Raw genomic sequence first — 23,496 nt, 5'->3', positions numbered from 1 at the left:
CTATTAGTTAGGTTGCTTAATATTTCTGCTAAGTACTCTTTAAATACCAGAATAGGGAGGATGGAGTAGGTTTAAGTTAGGTTTTAAGTTAGGTAAGGTTTATTAGATTGATCAGTGTTGTTGAACTATGAAATATTTTGGGTGCAGTGTGTTTTTTTTTTTTTTTTTTTTTTTTTTTTTTACACAGGTATAACAGAATAGCTTTAGTGTTGTTGTTTATTTAAACTTGAGTATGAACTTATACAAAATGCAGCAAGATATTAAAAAACAGTTTTATTGATTAAAAACACACTATATCGGATTCATATCGGTATCGGCAGATATCCAAATTTATGATATCGGTATCGGTATCGGACATAAAAAAGTGGTATCGTGCCATCTCTAATAACAACAGGAGGCACTGATGACTTTTTTAAATAGAATTATCCAGTAATAACTACTTGTTACTTAAAATTAAATATTGGTATCCTGTTTGTATTGCACATATTATCTTATTTGCTGTAAAAAAAAAAAAAAAAAAAAAAAAAAAAAAAAAAAAATGCTTGCAGGGGGCTTATTTTTAATCTAACTGTTCCTGTGAGTCAAAAAGTTAATTTCAGACTCAGCACGCACACAATTGAAGGGATCAGGCGGTAACAAACAGCACATTGTGCTGCAGAGGCTAAAGTGGACTTCACCCTTCCTGCCATCAGCCTCTGGTATGGGCCTAGTCTCACTGTACTGATTACCTGGTATGCGAAAGCTGTGTGTGTATGTGTGTGTTTAACCCTTTGGAATTAGCCTGCATGTTTGCATGCGTGTGTCTATGCAGTAAATGCATGCCTACGAGCGGGTACCAGTCAGAAATCCATAATCAATGGTGATGAGGGGCTGCAAGGCAAACAAACAGGGGTCTGATTGCATGCAGACACACACAAGAGAGACCCATTAAGCAAACAAATAGATTCTTATCATGCGAACACAAAGGGATAGAGGGGAGGAGGTGAGCTTGTTTAGGCTTTCTAGCATAGTTGACCCTTGACCCTGACGGAGCAGACAGGGAATGTAAGGAATCTCCCCACATGCATGTACACAGCGTGCTTTCCGTGGGGTCTGCAGGAGATATACGTCTCTGGGAAGTCCTTTGAAGCCCACAGAGGGCCTCATGTTATTAAGTATCAGCGGTTGTGTGCTTGGTTAAACTTTAACACCGTTCATGCTGGACACTCACCTCTTGCTGTTTGCTCTGCAAGCTTCATGTCTGGTCAGTATTGAGGGGATAGTGACATTGATACACTTTAAGCTAGACACTTTAAGCTGGTCTGTTGCTGCATAGAGCAAACAGTCCAACATTTTTGAATTTTGACTATAGGTGGGTTGAGTTTTCCTCACAGTATCGGTAAAAAAAATAAAAATTCTCCCCAAATCTGAATTGATTTAAAATGAAAAAGTGTCCACTTTGACCCACAAGCTGCATTCAACCTGACACTTGAGTAATCAGTTGATAGATTAATCTGAAAAAACATGTTGGAGGGTAAATCACTTTAGTTATTTTTTTTTAAAGAAAGGAAAATCCTGACATTTTCTGGCCTCAGCTTCTTAAAGGCAACCACTGTAAATTTAACATCTGCTTAACATCTGGTTTTTGGACTGTTTATAACGGCAATTCAAAGAACCTATCAGAGGTTATTCTGGCTTGTTTTGAGAATTTGGGATTTTCCAACATTTTATAGGCTAATTGAAAAAGTAATTTTGGTATCATCATCATTAGCTTTAGTTTAAAAGTATTTCAGCTGTCATGTTCTGTGGATTTTCAATTGTGTATTTCAAGTATAAATGGTCTTTCATGCTTTCCTCTAGAAGCGCATGGTTGAGAGTTGACATGAAATGAGCGATAAGGCAGTACAGTAATGACATGCATGGCAAGTTCCCAGCTAGAGTCTAAACTGGGAATGCCATGATGGGATTTTTGTGTGGTTGGTGCTTTTTTTTTTATTCTAACAACACTTGAATATAATTTAAGCTACTAGAAACCTACTGGGAACAGTTAGGTTTGTTTGTTTGTTCTTTTTTTTGTAGTATATCCAAAGCCCACTCTCCAAAAATAATCATCATAAGTCAATTTTATTTATATAACATTAAAAATTAAAAACCAAGGTGCTCTAAATGGAAAAAAAACCCCCACAATGTATGAAGATATGATTGTAATTAATGTGTTGTTGTTGTAACCCATTGATACATACTTTAGCAAATTGTAAATACTAGTATTAAATTGCAAATTACATTTTAAGTTTATTAGGTACAACTTATTACAGCTTATCTAAGCATGAGTCTGAGACAGCTGTACTCTGCTCTCTGCTTGTAGTACTCCCAAGTTCTTTTAGCAATCACAGTTTAAGGTGAAACTTACATTGAATTAGTTTGTTCTTTTACAAAGGGGCAAAATTGCACCACTGCAATGGAAAAAGGTACAAACCAAGGCAAAACTTTGAGATCATAATAGTCTTTTTTCCCCCCATTAATCCTGTTTCCTGAATCACTGGGAGCCAAAATTGAGACAGAGGCTAGAATTTGACCTATTTTTTTTCTCCTGCCAACTGCTTTGTCCTTTAAGTAACACTACAGCACAAAGTTTGAATTGCAAAGGATAATATTTCTTATCAGTAGCACAGTGTTTTCTCTCCTGTCCATCCATCACCACCTCTCATTGTGTTTGTCTATAATTATTCTGCAGACCTCTCCATCCTCTACTACGTTCCCTTTCCTTCACCACATTTTGTTTTTCTCATCTCTCTGCAAAAGCGTAACACCCCCCCCCGATCTCTCCAGCACTCTCTGCTCTCTTTACTCTTTCGATGTCTTTTTCATGCTCTGCAAACACACGTGTGCACTAACACACAAACACACACACACACAAGGAGGAAGTACCTCTGAACACCCCCTGTCAGACAATAACAGTGTGGAACTCTGGGTATTATTCTAGCAGCCGTGCACTACTTTATCTGCCCTCCGCAATACTTCCTCTCTCACTGACTCACACATCCTGCCTGAGAGGGAGCGAGAGAGGCAGGGAAAGAATGAGATGGGAGAGAGAGAGGCAGGGAGAGGGAGAGGGAGGGAAGTAAGGAGAGAAATGCAGATTACAGGAGGGAGTAATAGTCATGTTTTGTCTTCCAGCAAGAGGAGCAAGGGAGGAGGTAGAGAGGAAAAGGAGGGAGAGGGGAGATGATTCTTGTCGGTTGGTTTTTCCCTCCTGGTCAGAACCTGCCACCTACTTTACCTCCTCAGATGGACAACAAGCTCTCTGGCTTGGACTCCACTTTCAAGTCACACATCGACTCTTATCAGACCTCAGCTGGCTTGAGGACGAATTTCTTTCCAAATTGTGACCATAAAAGCAAGAGAGTGTTGTGTATGGGATTTAAAGTGGCCGAGTGTCTTTGAACTTGGACTGTGGCTGTCAGGGAAGCTGTGAAGAGACCCAATCAGTTTGACAGTGGGACGCTTCAGCTTGGGGAGTCTGGTAAGTTTGACAGCCTTTATGCAACATTATTTTCAAATTTACGAGGAATAATCTGAACGTTTGCATCCTCAGGCTTATTTTAAAATCACCACTTCTTGTCGCTGTGAATCTTTAAAGAAACTGAATCCATCCTCTCCCCAAAGCAAAGTGTCTTCAGTCAGTTTCAGTCCTCACTTGTTTGTCCGGCCGCCTGTCTGGCATTCGGTCTGTACTGTATTGAGACAGTGTGTGTGACTGAGATTATGCGCTGTGACCTTTGCGGTATCAGTCAGCTGTTGCCGTTGCTGACCATTAAGTGGGACATTCCAGCAGATCCTCTAATAGAGGCTCATTCAGAGTTGAGAATTTATAATTTCTCGGCCTTTGACTGCTGTCGCCAGCTTGTGTCCTCTTTTCATCTCCTTGCCACTTCTCTCATTCTGTCCAGCTCTTCTGTTTAAGATCCTAAAAAGCCTGCACAACTCCCAGAGAATACATTTTGAAGTAGAAGCTCGCTACGTGGAGCCAACTTGATTGAATTTCCCAATTGGTTGCAGTCGAAACGGAACAATTATCATCTATTATCTCATTAACTTTGACTCCACGTCAAGGACAAGCTGCTGTTCAGGGTGTGCCAGGGAATTATTTGAAAAATGTGCTTCATGTGATTCCTCTTTGCTTGTTGTTGCCAGTTAGGGGACAGGTAGCCAATTGGGTTACAGTGTCAGGAACGGGAAAGTGGGAGTTCTGTGGATTTATTATTAACCCTGTGTCGTTGATCCAGGTCTTTCAGTCACCGTGGTCAAAAGGACAGTAAGACCCGGGTCCTTTGTGTGTTTCCTGTTTTTCATAAATAAAAGAGTCCCTGTGGATGTTACTATAATGTAGTGCTGACAAGCACTCTAAACGGCTTTTAAATATTTTGCTGTCCAAATAGACTTTCTGATTTTGATAATATCTTTAAAAAGGTGAATGTGCTGCAGAGTTTAATGAGAAAGTCAAACCAACTCTTGAGTCTTCTGGGGCGAGTCGAACTCTAAAGTCAAATTAGGAAATGCCAGTTTTAAGTGCATTTAAAAACCAAAGGCTACTATTAACACTTGACTTATGACGCCATTTTTCAATGATGATAGAAAATGTCACATCAAACGCGACATCAGTGTTGGTTGCAAAAGTGAAAATCAAGCACAGATCCTGAACAGTTTTGAGTAAAATAGGTTAAAGTTTTTGCCTTTTTTAGCCAAAAAGTCCAAATAAAAAAAATATAAACAGAGTAGATGTGATTTCTGAATTCAAAATTGGTTTTTTTTTTAGATATTCTTTGACAATTTGACTCTGGTTCAAATTGGACCCAGTGTTTGATGTGTGGTGCCAAGCTGGGGGTTCTTTTCCCTGGGACTTTTTGTTCACTTCCTGGGTAGCCGTTTTTGTTATGGTCAGTTTCTTGTTGGGGCATGTATATAAGGTATATATACCCTTTGAGTTTTTCTGCTGTTTTTTGTGCATTTCCTTACATCCATTCCAATCGTTCAGAAACTCTCCCTCCAGGAAATAGATTACCCATAATTCTATGAAGCTGCGAGAAAGCATCTGAGAATGAACAGGAGAACTCAACGGATGCGCAACTGGCCAATCACGGTCATTGTGGGCTGCATTGATGCGACATGTAGATTTCTATGGAGGTCCATGTCAGATAAGGATGTAGGACTTCCTAAGAGTTTTCAGTTAAAACCTACCTATGGTGTATAATTAACAGCAATGTCCTTTGGGAGTTGTTTCATTTTTTTGTAACTGACATAAACACAGCTTTTAATTTAAACCCTATGTTTCAATAGTTGGTTTGGGAAACTTGAATTAAACAGTCTTCTTCATTGTAAGTAATCTTTGACCAAAATTTTATGATGAAATTAAAAAAAGCAGTTTTCGTAACAGCTTTGAACCTTTTCTCCCACTGTAACATTATCAGAAGAAGTACTTGTTATTGCTCTGCAATCGGCATTAGAGGGTAAGGGAGGCTGTGCTTTAATGGCGGCTTTTCCAAAGCTTTTTTTTTTTTTTTTTTTTTGTATTAGGCTTTTCCAAAGCTTTAGAATAGCCTCACAGTCAGTTTCTATGCTGCATGGAGACTTACAGAAATTATTCAAACATATGTTTTCCATGTTTTTTTGTTTGTTTATATTTTTTAGCGGAGATTTTTTAAATATATATTTTATTACACAGTCATCCAAGTTTTCGTACTGTGAAACATTCTGTTTTGGTTTTGTTTTAAGTTGTACAGCACTTTAGTCAGGTTTGTAAGAACACTTATGTATTCCTGTGTTGGAGGTGCAGCTCTTCATGCTGTAAATCCCCTAATTTGATCACTGCTGCCCTCTCGGCCGCTGCTCTCAGCATTTTGGAAACGCACTGATTGGCTTTGTGGTTTTGGAGAGCTTTTCCCTTCTCCCCTGCATTGCTGCACAACAGCAGATTAGCTCTCTGTTTTCTTTTAAGCTGCAAGTCCTCACATTTTTCCTTTCTTTTTTACCCTTTATCATGCATACCATCTCCATCTGACTTTGGCATCACTTCATTTGATTTGTCACAGTAATCAATCTCTGGAAGCTAAACTTGGAGAAACTGAGGAGGTGGCAGTGAGAAATGGGGGGTCTGCTAATGGTTGTGGTTTGTTCAATAATGGTATTTTGTCTGGTCAAGTTTGGATATTTCCCACACAGTGCAGCATACACACAGGAGCATAGACGCACATATGCAGGCTCTGCATAAACTTTCTCAGGGGATAATTTAAGGACATTGTCAGCAGAGTTGAACAATCAGCGGGTTCAGATAGAAATCCCTCTTAAGGAGTCAGAATCAGGAAACTGGAGTGTTTATTTTGGAAATGGGTCTCCTGCCCCTGCTTTATCATAAACAATAATATGCAGAAATGGTCCTTTCCTTTCCCTCTTGGTGCCAGGATCTGCATTCTTCTCCCAAAATTGTACCTCCCTATGTTTTTCCAAAATAGTCTCATTTTACGTTTTTTGTACTTTGTGCTTGATGACCTTAATAGTCCTCTCATTGGGGTGTTGTTAGGAATTAAACTTTGGCCCTTTTTTTGTCATAACTATCCTGTCATCCAGTTGGTTTTTCGGGTGTTTTCAGAATCACTTTTAAATCTTTTGGGACAAGTCAAGCTCTCGAGTCAAGTGACGAAATGCCAGTCAAGGTTGAAGTGTATTTGAAATCGGAGCGAACCAAGTTTAGCTTTTGTAAAATTTTAGGTTAATTGAGATGTTATTTGACTGATGATGATATGTCAAGTCAAACAAGACGAGTCAAATCAGTGGCAAAAAGTCAAAATGAAGTAAAATACAATGAAGAAAATCATTTCATGTGATGAGATTCATGAGATTTTCTTTGGTTTAAAAATCCAAAAGCTTCCCTTTGGTTCCAAAAACACTTCCTTTTTACTAAAGCTTATTAATTAATATACTCTATATTTAAGATTTTTGCACCAAATACTTGAACGTTTTGTCTTTTTTAAAGTCAGTTTCTCACTGGGTGAAGTCTCTCAGCAAATTCCCAGCTTTTCTGACTTCAGTTTGATTCACGCTCACACCTCTTAGTTCCTGTTCTCTATAGAGGAACTAGGAGTATGTTATTTCCATCCAGCAGCAGTATTTCCAAGTCAGTGTTATTCTTAAAGATATGATTACCACCATAAAGGTCCATTCTCATTCTCTTCTCACTCTTTTTTTTTTCTTCTGCTCAATCAGCCCATCTCGGCAGTCTGTCTGCAGGGGGGCTGAGCTGAATCTGGCGAGCATATGTGATCGGAAGTCTGAACAAGGGACTTAGTGAATATCTTGGGATACACTGGAATGCCTGGCTTTAGATCAGACCGGAGGGCTTACTGTACACGTTAGATGAGTTTTTAATGGGAGCGCGCTGAAGTCCAAACAGCTTGCGAGGAAGCCGTTTCCACAGAATTTAGGTTGGCAAGGCGCTGCCGCTGTAGGGATACATTTTATGTGAGCTCTTACGATCCAAGACACTTAGGCTTGTGGTTGCAAACAAGCATGTCATCTTATACATTTTGCTTATATTAATCATATTCAGACATCTTGCTTAGAAGTGGTGGTTAAAAAGATCCCATAGACATGAAGTAGATAGGAAAAAGGAAAACCGGCCCTATTAAAAACAAGGAAATCACATTAGTTGCCAGGGGAAAAGCATGTTTCACATTTATACAGACACACTGGAAGCATCCGGGCGGGAAATACAACACCACAGCAGCTTCTTTATGTTTGACCAAAATCTCAGGAGTCCCCTAAATTCAACTGGCCTTCAAGTGGTGCTAAAGGATGTTTCTGGATGTGTTTTAGTAGAAGCAAGCAGCATCCCTGTAATACAGGTACACTGCAGTAGGTACCATTGAACTGCCGGTAAACTGGCTATCAGGGCCCTGTCACTTTCCTCTCTGATCAGGTGATTGATTGATTAAACAACTGATTCTCACCTGTTTTTTTTGTTTGTTTGTTTTTTCCTTTACAGACGTAGTGTCCCTCTCATCAGGCCTCACTCCTGGCACCTGGCAAAGCTGTCGGAGCTGCCCTTTCCTCCCCCTCCCCCTCCCCCTCCTCCCCCATCCCCTCCTCCAACACCACCCTGCCTCCCCACTGCCGACTCCCCCCCTCTCCCCCCTCCTCCACCCCCTCCACCTGCCATGCAGCTCCACCCCGGCCCTTACACACTACCCTGGCACACGACTGACAACAGGTGAGCTAACGTGTAAACAAAGTTTTTATGTATCTCGTAAGCAGGTGGCGCTGTTTAATTGCATTTTCCTGAGAAGTGGGGAGTCAGGGTCCCTCCTTTTTCTGACAATTTTTCTAGCCTTTTTTTTATGGTGGGTTTCATTCAATGAAATCTTCCGAGCTCATGTGAAGTTCTGTTTGTGCTTTACGGGGGATTTTCTATATTTGATTGCAGTTACGTGATTATATCACTACGGGGAATTGCTTTCATAATTAAATTAATTATCGTAATGAATATATTAAATGTTGAATCTAAAAATAAGTTTGTGTTCCAAAGTAAAGTCTGCAGATTTCTTGCTTTGTCTGATAGAAGCCAAAGAATTCAGTTTGCAGTTATGTAAAGCAGTAAAAGACAATGGCCTTAGTATTTTTTAGTGATGCAAGTCTTACATATGTAGAATGTGAAACTAGCAGGAGTTTTGTGTGTTTGCTTGAAAGGTGATTTGAGCAATAAATCACTTGGTTTAATAAATATTTACATACTTTCGAAGTGTACTATAGCGCTTAAGGTCGAGGTAGACATTCATCATACTGACTGATATTGTTGATAGTGACATTTGGCACTGGACTACATAAGTCTTTATAGCATGAAGCCTGTGAGCGTGATGTTTATGGGCCTTTGGGCTAATGACGTCAGGGTTTCCAATGGTGCACAAACCCAGTGGTCTGCTGGGTCTGAGCTGAGCCCCGTGAGGGAGTCAAGATGTTTTTTCAGATATAAGATACAACACAAGAGCATTTGTGTTCTAGCTCCATATTTTTAATATTGCATTCGGTTTTGGAATACATCTTATAGTGAGCCTTAGTGCAGACCCTCAGTTCATCATCTAGCTGAAATAAGCTGTTTTAGCACCTTTTTTTGAAACCAACTTTTTTCTGATTGGCTCATTGTTGTCTGGTGCCGTTCACAAGTCACCTCGTCACAGGTGTAAAATGGGCCCAAGCAACTGAAGAGGTCAGACAAATTCACTTTATTTCCTTAATGACTATTAATGACAATAGACCTTTTACCGATAACGTTTATGCAAGATGTTTTGACGTAGTCTTGACGCAGTGTGTTTCACATTATCTCCATGTTAAGCTATTGTTTATATGGTGTGCTAAGTGATATGTCTGATTTTAAGGTCCTTTTGGGATTCGTTTTTCTCCTGGCTTTAATTTGTCGCTTCCTCAGTGAGAGGAAGAGTAATTACAAGCTGGGGAATAAAAGATGAGCATCTTCATCTGAATTACAGCAAATCAGGTTTTGCAGCTCCACCAGAAACATCATGCTTTATATTAGTTATACAGTATGATCCCATTATCTGCAAGTCACCGCCTGGGATTTTTGTTTTTAATTTTGCCCCCGTGACTCTGACTGTGCCCCTAAAGCCAACAATTGCCAGGAAACAGGTGACATCACTGTTTTAATGTCAACATGGCCCACACAGGACGCAGGGCTATTTTTGGCTTCTATTTAAACATTCCAAAGCAATAACCAATCAGATCTCTCTGGTGACCAGCTCTTTGTTCGTCTGCTCGCGGGGGACAAGTGGATGTTTTCTGCTGCGGTGGCAAATCCATTCAGAGCCCTCGGGGTTTTAAACAGTGAAAAGGATGCAACAACAAGTCAGATGGATTTCGTTTGGTTATTTGGCCTTCTGCAGTTAATAATTGCAGTTTAAATCAAGAAGTTTTAAGACACATGTAGAATAACACTAAAATGGGGTGGAGTGGAAACTGGTTTAAGTAGTTCACCTTTCATGTTGAGATGTTGATGAAAAGTGATTTTAATTCAAAAAAGAGTTTATGTAAGTTGAAGTTTTCTGAGTATTTTAATTTTTTGCAAAGTGATCAGGTTACCACTAATCATACATAGCATATTTTTTTTTAGCAGAGTTTTTAAAAAGTGGTGGCGTTTTGGACACCAAATATTTGAATGCTTCATGAAAGAGTCACACTTTTTCCAGTGTGGTCTTTTTCACAGCGACTAATCCAAATCACGCAGCAAAGTATTAATGGCTAACCTTGTTTTTCTGATGGGTTCATCTCAGACGCCCTCTTGGCTAAAGTTTGGTGTGTTTTCAGTATCATATCTTCCTGCCATGTGGTGTAATTAATCTGTACCAATTACAGATCTTCAGACTCCAGCAATTGTTCATTGAGCTATGAGATAATAGATCATTATATCATTAAGCCCAGCTTGCTAAACATCTAAATTGTGGAAGTATTCAGGTTTCTCTTTTTATTACTAAATCATAAAAGTCCTGAATGACTTCATTCAAAATTACTGCTAAATTAAATCCCACTTTTCATGGATTTGACGTTAAACTTATCTGGCTAAATTAAAACATGAGAAACATGCTGCTGAATTACCTTAAACTCACTGAATTCAATATCGACAGCATTATTTTACAACAGCCAGCCCAAAAAACATCGAAAGATTCCTTTTTTCTTTTAAAAGAATCAAAGTTTGCTGTCATTTTAGGTTAGCATAAAACATGTCTTAATATGGACTCCAGAATGACAGTTTTGCAATCATTAAAAGTGAATATTTGAAGTCACAATAAATGCCTTCATCTATAAAAGAATATAGATAATAATGATTTTTTAAGTAGTGATCCTGTTAAGGAATATGAACATGTACATTAAATGACTTTTGAATGTTTCAAACTGGTTTAACTCTAAAATAAAACAAAAGACTAGGAAATTATTTACTATACCGCGCAACACATTGACCACCCATTGTCCGATGTTAAAATATGCAGCACAGACAGCTTTTTATCCATCACTTGGGATCTTGCAATGTTCAAACTCATGACAGAAAATATTTGTTTGTGAACATAATTGGAATAATAGGTTAAACAGCAGTCCAGACTCATTAGTCATTCCCCTCCAAATTCATTAACATGAAGCTGCCTTTTCTTGAATTTCTGGCCCTCTGACAGTGTTTTGCCCATGTTCCCATATAAAATATCAGGTGGGAAACCAGTGTATGTAGTTTTGCAGACACGTGACGAGTCAATGTGATGTTTTCTGACATATAGATATCATGGTGCTCATGCTGACAATCTAGGATCAAGTGACTAAGCTCCCACTTACACAGGCCTAGAGACTGATCCATGACCATTTGGCAACCAAGAGAGAAAAAATAGTGTTCCCTGATCAGCTGTGAGTAGTTTCCAGAGGTTGATTGCAGTCGATGGGATTGCCCAAGTCCCAGTCACACAGATTTTCAGACCAGTCAGTGACCCACTGGCAACCACCTGCCAGGGAAAAACATGTGTCACCCAACTGGTTGGCAGACCTTCTTGTGATTGCTTTGATTGCTAACATATTGCTGTGATCATAGTTTGAAATTTCACCCAGCGAGACCCAGAAACCCCCAGGAACCACTGCCAACCAGTTGGGGACTACACATTTTTTCCCCATCAAGCACCGGGTGCAGCACATCCAATATGGTGGCCAGCTGTCAAGCAACATGTGTAAATGACTAATTATTTAGTGAAAGTGCTACTTTTTATTGAAAATTTCGCTAATCCATGAGTATTACTTCAGCTCTGAATCTAACTATGGGATTTTTTTCTGCTACTGTAATACATCAGTGACAAATAATTGAATCGGCTGGTCAGGTTGAATAAAACTCTTTGTATTAGAGTGTGATCTCACCGAGCTACACTGTAATCCTTCAAAGAGCACACGGAAGTCCCCTCCGCCTGTATATTGACTCACAGTAAAAATAGCCTTTATGTCTTTGTTTGTCAGTTGTTCTCCTTTTGATAGCAATCAGTGATCTAACGTACCACTGTTTTAATAGTCCCACATGATGTGTGCGTGTTTGTGTGTGTCGAGGGTTCTTATTCCCACAGTTCTCCCGCCTGATCTCATCAGTTGGATGAGGAGGCAGCTCCCGGCATAACTCTGGACAATGTCGTGTGACTCCCAGAAAATGTGGACAAAGAGAGGAAGACGTTCAATAAACTGTGTTTGTGTGAAGGAGAGTACATTTTGTACAGTCCGTGTGTGTGTGTGTGTGTGTGTGTGTGTGTGTGTGTGTGTGTGTGTGTGTGTGTGTGTGTGTGTTTTATTTCTGCACTAACCATGTGTAAGCAATAAGTAAAGTAGGGGTAAAATATCTCCAGCTTTCACATTTACAGGAGTGTGTATGCCTTTTGTAACTCTCACATCATGCGTTTGTGTATTCGTGCTGGTGCGTCTTCGTCAAACCTCACACTCACATGTTCCACATTGCGTCTGATTGGGCAGGAGTGACTGTCATTTCCTCTCCAGCTCCCGTCTCATTTCCTCTCTTCCTCTCTCTGTCACCCAGGTCAAACCTATACAGAAGCCTCTCCTCTCCCATCCATTGCTCACTTCCCTCAAAGACTGTTTTCTCATGCAGATAATGAAGCGTACTTTCCACCCTGCCAGTCAGAGTATTGTGTCTCACTGTTTTACACCCGTGATCTTACTGAGAGATTTATGTACTTATATTGCACCACTCCCAGGGCTCTCATTTATGTCATTATAGTACTGAACGCTTGAGACTGATGAACATGCCTGAACATGTCTGGATGGACACTAGAGAAGCTCCAATTGTTGGCATTTCCATGTTAGCTTTATTTTGCAGAGCTGTTGTTTGCTGCTTCAGTTTGGTGCGGTTTCATAACATTTTCACATAACAGATGAAAGATCTTTGGTTTGAAACTGGGAGTTGGCACAGATCCCTGCATCAGAAATGGCATCTGGTGTAAAAGTCCATCAAACCAAATATTCAGTTCAATTGAATTTTATTTATATGGCACAGTAGGACGGTTCCCTCAAGGCATTGTTTGGATCCACATATCCAGATATGTAGCTCTAAACAGCTTCTGTTATACAGCATATTAATGAGTTAAAGGTCAGTTGCAATAATTTTATTATTGACTTTAAAGTCTTGACTTTATTACCCCATGATCATTATATAAAGGACATAAATTCCTCTTCATGTTCCAAAAGCCATTGAAGTTTTAAGAGTTGGTTCATATAATTCTTACATTATACAGCCATACTGGAAAACAGTAGCTGTCAAACACAGAAACAATGCTTGTCTAATGTAAGAGACACCATGCACATAGAGCCTACTGGTAAGAGCATGGAAAGGAAAATGACCTATACAAGTACTACAAATCATCAAAACATTGGAATACACGAGCATAAAATCGTATTTAGCGTAAAAGAGTAAGTTGAGGTTGAATAGTTTACAACTGAAGTTTCTGAAGCAAAGAATTGTAAACCATGAATACCACAAGCAGCAGCCTGGAGATAGTCTGCTGGTTGTCTTGCCCATGTTGGTTTGAGATCAAAGCCCTTCAGAAATTTCTGTCTCCTGTAACCCCTCCTCTGTCTCCTTGGCAACTTTCCCCATTGTTTGAATAAGACACCAAAGAAATAACAAAAGGGTGACTGACCACTCTCTCCTCTTTACAGGAAAAAGAAATACCACAATAAAAATGCCTGCAGATTTTTGTTGGAGCTTTTATGGCACTGGATTTGAACCAAGCACATGAACACTGGGTGCCCTCAAAGCCCCCTTGATAAGACAATATGTGCGAAGTGTATTTTTCTATCCTTGCTCCCTAAGCTCTCCTTTTGCTCCCTGTTATTCTGTCTCGTGTGGTTTTCTCCATGAAGTTGAGATGGTTGAGAATTCTTTTGTTCTTTTTCCTCTGTGTCATTTGGGGGAAACGGGGTCATTTTTTGGCCTAATAAACAGTCGAAACTACTAGGGGGGCCAAAGAGCTCGAGAGGATGATGTGTAACATGGGTCACAGGTCAAATTCAAACCCAACATTGCGGTTGAGTGGCGGGTAGTTGAGTCCATTGAGCAACATTTGATATACAGTACGTATGACATTTATTGCATGTCTGTCTGCCCTAGAAGGGATCCCTCATCTGTTTCTCATCTGCCTTTTTTTCTCTCTTGATTCAGCTGGAGGAGTATTTTTTCTTATCTAAATCAAATGTGCTAGGATAGATTATATTGCACAGACGCTTCTCTTTTTTGGTTATAGATTGTTTTTAATTGTTTTTAGGATAGTTATGTGAAAGTAAAATGGTTTTTAAAAGCTATATATATGTGTGTGTGTGTGTGTGTGTGTGGGGAGGGGGGTAAATATTGTGCATTTGATGTAAAGAATTTGGGACAGGGTAGGACAAAAATCGGAAGAAAGGAATGAAAGAGGAAGACGAAAAAGGATGAGAGGAATCAAGGAATGACTTAGACATTTTGACTGTAGGCAGTGTGAGTTGATGAGGAGGAAATCCCTCTCTGCCTAAAGAGGCTTCCTCTGAGGGGCTTTAAAATGCATGGGGCTGCCGTGGATCTTCAGCTCAGCACTGATAGAAAACAGATCCCCCAGCTGTTCAGTGGAAATGTTGTATGGATGGGATGTGAAGGGAGGGGCAATCGTAACTTGCAGCATGGAAATTAAAGATGACTTAGTGTATGTAGCTTTTAAAGGCATTAACTGTTTTGTCAGTCAAGAAGTAACATAGTGTTCTGGAAACCACATGAATTTGCTTAGAGCACATTAAAATTTACTTTGATTTTGATACTATATTGATTTTCCTCAGCCTTTCCCTGCAGTTGTTACAGTTCAGCTCCCCAGCAAAAAGTGAGCTGTATGAATTAATACTTGTTAACCTTTAACTACTTTAAATGAAGCTGGTAGGCTCAACCCATCCAGAGTTAGAGTAAATGAGGCCATTTTTGGCAGTGGCTTTTTTTGTGTCGGAAAACCCAAAGGGTAAAGTTTTTAATCTAGTAAAAATTCATAAAACAGGAGTGAATGTTAACCCCACCCTAATCTTTAGATGAGTCGCCAATGACGTGCTGGATGTGAATTGTTTGATAATTAATAATGGCAAGTAGCTTAACCCTAAATCCATAATGCTGTTTAACTAGAATATATTGGATGGCCAAAAAGCTAGTCAAAGAATAGTTGAACAGTTCCCCAAAACTTAATAATTCTAATAAAACTACCTCTGAAGTCTTCAGTGGTAATGACTCTAAGTCTAGATTTAACCCCACCCCTAACCCTATGACCCCACCCACACGTACATCGATATTTTGGTGCACGTGTTTTGGTGTACATTTCTGCAGGCACTGGGGAAGAGGTGTGTGTTTCTAATCAGCAGCAATGGCTACACCTGGGCCCATTGCATACACCACTGATCATATTGACTACACACGCAAGGTTAATTTTGCTTTTAAAACTAAAATGAAGCTGCATTTTAATTGGCCATTGAGTGCATTTCTCTTTTTGTCTTTATCAGACTGTGTGCTGTGTTACTGCTTTATGGTTAGGGTTATATTTTTACTTGTTATTTTGCCGTAATCTTCACAGCACTTGAAACAGGTGAATAGAGAGATTTTTCAAAATGAATACAGAAAAGTCCTTGTTTTTTAAAAAAAAAATACCTTCTGGGAAAAAATCGTTTTTTTCCAGAAGAAAAAAAAAAAGTTTTTGATGGTGTTCCCAAAGATCAAGTTGGCATTAGTTTGCTTATTTAGTCTGCAAAATAACCCAAAGCACCACCCAATGTCTGTTTTTGAAACATTTCGTTTGACCTTCTGCATCTCCATCTCTCTGCAGTGATTTGTCCATGCAGTGGAGTCAGCTGTCCAGACCTTACTCCTCCACTGACCGAAGCAGCTCCCTGGGCTCCATGGAGAGCTTGGACACACCTACACCCACCACGCAGCCATACTCCGACTCCCATAATTCACCAGTCGATCCCACCCTCTTCAACAATAAGAGAGACTCTGCCTACAGCTCCTTCTCCGCCAGCTCAAACACATCTGACTACGCGACAGTCCCTCTGAGACCCGGTGAAGCCAACTCAATGGATAACCTCTTGTCTTGTCAAGGCTACCCTGTTAGAGACACCTCAACCCTTTGTGAGTCACCTAGTGAGGGCAAAGATGAGGCACCGCTGATCACACAAAAGTCCAGATCACTGACTAGGCCAAGACCAAGGCCCATCGAGGTAAAAGAGAGACCTTCGTCCTGCTGCTATGAGCAGGAACGGAGGGGTGGAGGCTTTGAGATTCTAAGAAATGGAGAAACAGGAATGGAGAGAAAAAGGAACCCTCCTCAGCCTCCAACCAGAAAGGATAGTTTTAGGGCAACCCGGAGTCGTCCCAATTCCACCAACCCACGTTGTGCTTCTGCTCCTATTGAAAGTTCTGGTGTTTCTTCTTATTATGAGGAAAACAAGCTCTCGCTTAATCTTGAATCAGGAATGCATAATGGCTTCCCTGTACCAGGAGAAGGAGGTCAAAGTGGGAATTTCGAGAAGGATACTTTAGATACGCACTGTATCCAGACGGAAGATATTAGACGTATAAAATGTGACACTAGTGCTCATAAAGACTACAACTCAGAGAGCACCTCAGAAAACCTCTCTGAACCACTGACAGCTTCCTTAATGCCCAACCTCCCCTCTGATTCTGACGCCTTGCCTGCAGAAGCCTCCACCGAGGTTCAAGAGCAGTCCCGTATCTCCCACACTCAGACCAAGCACTGCTCTACTGTGCTACACAGGCACAGCGCTCCCGAGAAGCTCCTTGCTACACAACTTCAATTGTTGCAGTTTAACAGTGACAGCCCTTCTGTGGAACCTTGCAGTCTATCAAACCCTTCTGAGCCCTCTTTGTCTCCCTGCAGCAGCCAGTGGTCCCCTTCATCACTTCAGCCAATGAGTGAACACCAAGAAGCTTCTCAAAACCACCTTCATGCCACGTCAAACAAATGGGGAGGTAGCCGATGCTCAACCCCAGGATCTGTGTTCTTCGAAGGAGATGGTGATGACAAAGATTCAAGAGAGAGGCTAAATGTGAATGGCGGTTCTCTCACACCGGATCAGCATCACATGCCATGGGGTCGCTCTGTGAGCGTGCCAGGGGAGAGCACAAGATCGTCAGCACAGGAAAGACTGAGCTCTGACCTGACGCTTGAGCGGGACTTTGAGCCTCTTAGTGCTGCTGCAAGTATGGATACCTTACTGGATGAGCAAAGAGTAGTGGACAGAGGAAGAGGTGAAGAAAAAAAACAAGAAGTTGTAGAAGGTGAGGCAAGTGCAAAAAAGTCGAACTCTTCCAGGAACCATCGAAGGAACCGCCGGCGCAGCGAGAGATTTGCCACCAACCTGCGCAATGAGATTCAGAGGAAAAAGGCCCAGCTTCAGCGCAGTCGAGGTCCAGGAGGGTTACTCTGTAGTAGAGAAACTGTCCAGGAGGAGGATCCAGATGTCAATGAGGAGGGAGATGCAGAACAAACGGCCCAGGAAGAGGGTGCCAAGGCTACATTTGCCACTCCTTCTCTTCCCCAAGATTCCCAGACCTCAGAACCAGTCATACCATCAAACACCTCAAGTGAATCAGACCATGATGTCTTGAAGACTCAGTCTCCATCCCTAACCTACCCTCAGAACAATAGTTTGTCCAGGTCTGTCCAAATTCTGGACCCAGGCGTCCCGAGTTTTGGTGTTGGCATCCGAGTTGTGGAGGAACCAGCTCCCGCTGGCAAGGCCCGCCGTTGGCGTTGGACCCCTGAGCATAAACTCCAACCAGAACCTGATCAAGACAGACAGTGCAGAGTTTCCAGTGAGAGAGTTTTAGGAGTCACAGGGTCTCGTCATGGAGTTTGTGCTTTCACCTCATCATCTACATCAGCTTATGGCCGCTCGTCTTCAGGTTCTCGAACTGAGGATTCTGATATCCTTCCGTTTGCAGATAGAATGAAGTTTTTTGAGCAAACAAGCAAGGGCGTGTCTGTTTCAAATGCCCTGGGGTCTATCCGGAGCACCAGAGGGGGAGAGCCTCCAAACCAAAGGAGATATTCCTATCAGGGGGGACAGCAGGAAAGCTCCCTCCCTTCAAATACTGTGGAGGCCAGGAGGCAGTCTGTGAGTAACAGCAGGGAAAGGCAGAAAGAAAAGGAGAGGGAACAAGCGAGAGAAAGGGAGGAGAGGTTGAGGGAGCGAGAGGAGAGGCTAAGAGAAAAGGAGAAGCAGCAGGAAAAGGAAAGACAAGAGATGGAACTGGAAATGGAGAGGGCAAGGATGAGGGAGATGGAGCGGGAGAGAGAGCGAGAGGAGCGGGTCCGGCAGTGGGAAAGGGAAAGGGAGCTCGAGCTGGAAAGGGAAAAAGAAATGGAGAGAGCCAGAGAAAGAGAACGACTCCAAAATCAAAGAGAGAAAGAGCTTGAGAAGGAAAGGGAAGAAGACTGTCAGCTCACCTCTCATCAGGAGTTTTATCGTAGCTGTGGCTTCACAGTAAAAACTCAAGACTTCCAACAACACAAGGAGAACTTCCACAACTTCCAGCCCAAACCTCAGATATTCTCCCACAGCCAAACCCATAGTCACGTCCCACGATCAGCTTTTTATCCAGTCAGCACCCCTTCCCAGCGACCAGAGAACCGACAAGCTCTGCACCCGGGATTCTCAGCACAGAGCTACACATCTGCAGAGGTAAGAGGGATGGTCCATTGGGTCTACTCCATTTTTTTTTACCTTGCCCCAACTAAGTGAGCAGGAAACATGGTAATACCCCAGATACGACTATACAATAGCATCAGCAAGGTAGAATTCGTTTATTGTCCCCTTTTAAAAACAAAACAACCCTCATTGACTTCATATTTTACTCGTTCACTTTATATTTTGCCTCTGCCTCACCTGCAGTAACTCTACTACTAATGGTTGCTTTATGTTGTAAGGTGAAGACTCCAAAATTTTAGAAAGAAACCCCAACAATTAAATGACCTCTATGAGCAAGCACTTGGCTACAGTGGCAAGGAAAAACTCCCTTTTAACAGGAAGAAACTCCAGCAAAGTTTCTCTCCATATTTTAATTCTTGGCCTCTGTTAAAGTATCTCTGTGGGATTACGGTTTAAAATATAATAATAAGGTAATATAATAATAGTAATAATAAGGTATAAAACATCTACTTTTCCTATAGGGAAATTACAGGTGAAACATTTAAGAGCAATTGGAAAGAAAATAAAATTTAAAAAAAAGTAATAACAATAATAATAATAATAATAAATAATAATGATAATAATGATGATGACGATGATGATGATAATGATGAATAGCCAGGAAGTGTTTTTTAATTTTTTATACCAGTTTTGCACAATAATAATATGTAATACTTTTTTTGATAGCTCTACTAACTCTTTTGTGTTGTTTTTATAGGTGTAAAAGTACTGGCAGCAGCCAGTGATACTCCTTCAAAGATTTTTCTAAACTCGTCTGAGATTTTTAATAATTATACCTATGTTATTAATTTCAGAATCCTAGGGTAATTTCCTTATGGAGTTATCACATTCACATGATTTTCAGAAAATTTGACCTCTGTCCTTGACCTTGAGGTCTGAGATTCGAACTTGTCTGCGAATTTTAGTAGATACAACTATAGTATCAGATTGAATCTTCGTTGTCACTTCGTTCTCAAGTTGTTGCTTACACAAATTTGGGTGTCTGCATTGCCTGCTCATCACATGACATGTGCACCTAACCGTGGCAAAAAGTTAGTCTAGAGTGCTGATTTTAGTCTGGAGGGGTGCTTGCTGTACAGTGGACAGGAAATGCTGAAATCCACAGATCAAAGTGACGCCTTTTGATTTTATCTTTGTGTTTTTGCTTTTTAAAGCACCATAGTTAACGTTTAAACTAAGCAAATATGTTATTTTATGCTTGAGTAAGTTAAACCTCGCTTTAAAATAATGGTTAAAAATACTTATCTTAGTCAGTCAGACTTTATGATTTTTCATTGGGTTGAATGCCAATTTATTTTGCTTTTTTGTGTAAAACACCTTTTTATGCATTCACAAGTGGCGCTCCAGCTAAACCATTGTTCGCCATCATTACCGATAAACTCATTTCTGTGTTTATGCTGCGTTATCATATTGAGGCGATGATCCTGAGAGGCAGCCTGCCTAAGTTGCTGCTGGAACACAGCCCGTGTTCCAGCAGCATTGAAACTGAGTACCTCTTTAGAGAGTGAAAAGTAAACTTTTCTGCTGGACCAAGCTGAGATGACCACCGGAGACCGAAAACTATCTCGCTCCTTTCAACCAGCACCACAAAGGGATCGAGTGGCCTCGCTTGGATGTTAGAGCTAAGTGGCCGCTCGGTCCAAGTGCTCCGCGGTTGAACAGTCGGTTTGAAGCCGAGCCTCTCATCCTGCATGCGGTCACAGTCTGATATTCTCATTCAGCTGATTGTTGCAGCAGAACCTAGAGAGAGAGAGAGAGAACGAGCGGCGGCAGGACACTTGTGTCAGCGATAATAGCGGCGTAGGGTTACATCTTTACCACAAATTGATTCGACTTGGGGGCGCAGACCCTCGTCTGAACTTTTGCTTCTTCTGTGAACTCGGGCACATTCGTGCCCTCATCATTCGACACCAAGCAATCCACAATGACGTTTGTTTTGGACTAAATGTACTTTGACTTCAGCATATGTTTGGTTCAGGACACTTCTGTGAGGGTTCGCCACACCGAAGCCTCCGGGGAGCCGTGAACCTCGGCCTCCTCCGTGTCGGCATTCTTCTCAAGTCAAAGGTTGCCGGTTTGATGCCACAGCGATAACCCCGTGTGTTTAAATCTGCCGCTGACAAGGTCCATTGTTTTTTAGTCGTAACAGATGTGCTGGATGGGTGATAAGGGGAAACCTTAATATCCAGGTGTCAGTGTGAAAGTCAGCCTTAAAATTCACTCGTTTCACGCAGTTCCCGTTTGTAATGAGAAGCGAGGTTTATGCTGTCATTAAGGTGTGTGTGTGTCTGTGTGTGTGTCTGTGTGGTCATGTTCCTGTGTTTGTGTGTTTTGGACACAGGAAGGAAACCAAAATCTTTGCGGCCGCTTTTATTATTTGTGGTCTGTCGCTGAGTGAAAGGAGGCCGGCTGTGCCTTTAACTTCAATTGATTTTTTACAAAATCAGATTACTTTTTTTCCTTCTAATTTTACCTCCCACGTCATTACAAAAACACAGAATCTACTCTTTGAAGCAATATATCCTTCCCCAAAGGCCGTCAGTTGTTATTTATACTCAAAATGAAATAAATTCATGTTAATCACTGAGCTGGCAGCGGATTACGTTCAGTTGGAAGACTTGACTTGGTTATGCAATTATTTTTAGATGAAGATTTTTTTTCTCAAAGATATTTTTATTGAATTGAACCAACAAAGAAAAACAAATACACACAGAATTGTCAAACACCAAACAAGCAAGTTTCACAGTGACTGTTTGAACTGAAATATTAGAATACAGATTAATGAAACACTCACATGTCTTTTAATCAGTTTATCCCCTACCCACACTACTTAGAACCCCTATCCCTCAAGGCCAGGTAGGAAAAAACCAAACAAACAAAGCAAGAAAAAAGAAAACAAACAAACAAACAAACAAACAAAAACAACATCGCAGATACAACAAGAACAAAATAAGATAAACACACAAATGGCTAAAAATAAATAAATAAATAAATAAAAAGAAGAAGAAGGGGGGGGGGGGGGGATTTACTGAGTAATGCTGGAAGTCGGGTTCGCAACCTGGAGGCTGGAAAAATATTTCAGGAATTGCCCCCACACCTTGTAAAACTTACCGCTGTTGTTACTAATCGCATACCGGATCTTTTCAAGGCTCAGATAGTACATAAGGTTCCTCAGCCATTGAGCCTGGGTGGGCAAAGGGGCACCCCTCCATCTTAGTAGGATTGCACGTCTAGCTACAAGGGAGGCGAAGGAGAGCATGCAACGCTGTGATGAGGCTTTAGAAAGTTATCCATTAAAGTGTTTTCCTGCGGGAATTCAGAGGTGTAAAGTTGGGAGTAAAAAGCCCTAAACGTATCGTTAATTTTGGAAGGATCCGAAGTGATATTACCATTAGCCATTCTAATCTTTGTGATATGTTGTTTTGCCTGGAAGCCCCTTAACTGGCTGGCAAGCATCCTACCCGATTTGTCGCTATGAATATAAAACAAGCTCTTACTCTTCAGGAGCTGACGTTCCATTGAGTGCGTTGAGAGGAGCTCAAATTTAGTCTGAAGCTCCACGCGCTTATTGTATAGATCTGGGCTTTTTACCTTAGCATAGAGCAGGTCTACTTCTTTGATTCGGTTGACTAAATCGAGTCGTTCTATACGGGCCTTTTTCTTCATATTAGCAGTATAGGAAATAACTTGTCCCCTGAGAAAGGCTTTTAGTGTATCCCAAATTATTAAGCTAGAAGTTTCTCCTGTGGCATTTGTTTTAAGAAACAAGGTTATTTGTTCTTTCATGAATTCCAGGAAGTTTACATCTGCCAGGAGAGTCGAATTAAAACGCCAGTGTCATCTGGATTGACGGATGTCTGGGAAACTCATTGATAGCACAACAGGGGTGTGGTCTGATATTACTATGGTCTGGTATTCACAGGATTGGACCCATGGAGTCAGCTGCTTATGAATTAGAAAATAATCGATCCTAGAATAAGTGTGGTGTACCTGTGAAAAAAAAGAGTACTCTCTTCTGTGGGGGTGTAAACAGCGCCAAACATCAGAGACACCACAGTTAGATAAAAAGGATTGGATGAAAAGAGCAGATTTACTGACGGTGCAGGGATTCGGGGAGGATGGGTCTAACACAGGGTCCAGCCAGCAGTTGAGGTCACCACCAAGTATGAGAGAATATGAGCTCAGATCAGGCAGCAATGAGAAAGCACGCTGGAAGAAAGCTACATTATCTATATTGGGGGCATATATGTTGGCCAACACAACTTTCGTATTATAAAGTTTACCCAAAACAAAAACGTACCGGCCACTCGTATCAGAAATTACATTATGTTTCTCAAAGGGAATATTTTGGTCAGTTAGAATAGAAACGCCTCTGGCCTTAGCCTGAAAGGTGGAATGAAAGTGCTGCCCTGCCCATCGAGACATAAGACGAGAGTTATCCGAATCACGGAAATGTGTTTCTTGTAGAAAGACAACAGCTGCATTAAACTGCTTTATGTGTGAGAGCACCTTCCTTCTTTTCACAGGGTGGTTTAAGCCTTTGACATTCCAGCTTACAAAGTTTAAACGACTACCCATAGTCCTGCACTGAAAATGTAAGAAAACAAGTGCAGCTGAAAACAGAGTACAAGAAAGATGACAAGTAAGCGACTAAAACAGAGAGTAGAATGGTTTCCGGATCCCCCAACTTGA

At 41.0% G+C, this 23,496-nt stretch overlaps 1 protein-coding gene across 2 annotated transcripts in view; it reads left to right on the top strand.

Annotated features, from left to right (window-relative positions):
• Window positions 1-23,496, top strand: part of shroom4 (shroom family member 4) — a 107,171-nt gene that overhangs the window by 66,421 nt on the left and 17,254 nt on the right. The window contains exons 1-3 of one of the 2 annotated variants that reach the window (XM_031735049.2): window positions 3,157-3,502; window positions 8,018-8,242; window positions 15,897-18,777. In XM_031735049.2, the coding sequence (XP_031590909.1) occupies window positions 8,190-8,242; window positions 15,897-18,777 (2,934 nt within the window). In that variant the 5' untranslated portion in view covers window positions 3,157-3,502; window positions 8,018-8,189. Of the gene's footprint in view, window positions 1-3,156; window positions 3,503-8,017; window positions 8,243-15,896; window positions 18,778-23,496 lie in introns of those variants that run through there. The other variant, XM_039610081.1, reaches the window with a different exon arrangement.

This window comes from Oreochromis aureus, linkage group 3, assembly GCF_013358895.1.
Source record: "Oreochromis aureus strain Israel breed Guangdong linkage group 3, ZZ_aureus, whole genome shotgun sequence".
Classification (NCBI taxonomy): domain Eukaryota; kingdom Metazoa; phylum Chordata; class Actinopteri; order Cichliformes; family Cichlidae; genus Oreochromis; species Oreochromis aureus.
The sequence above is the reverse complement of the archived record's forward strand: the minus strand, read 5'-3'. Positions and strand labels throughout refer to the sequence as shown.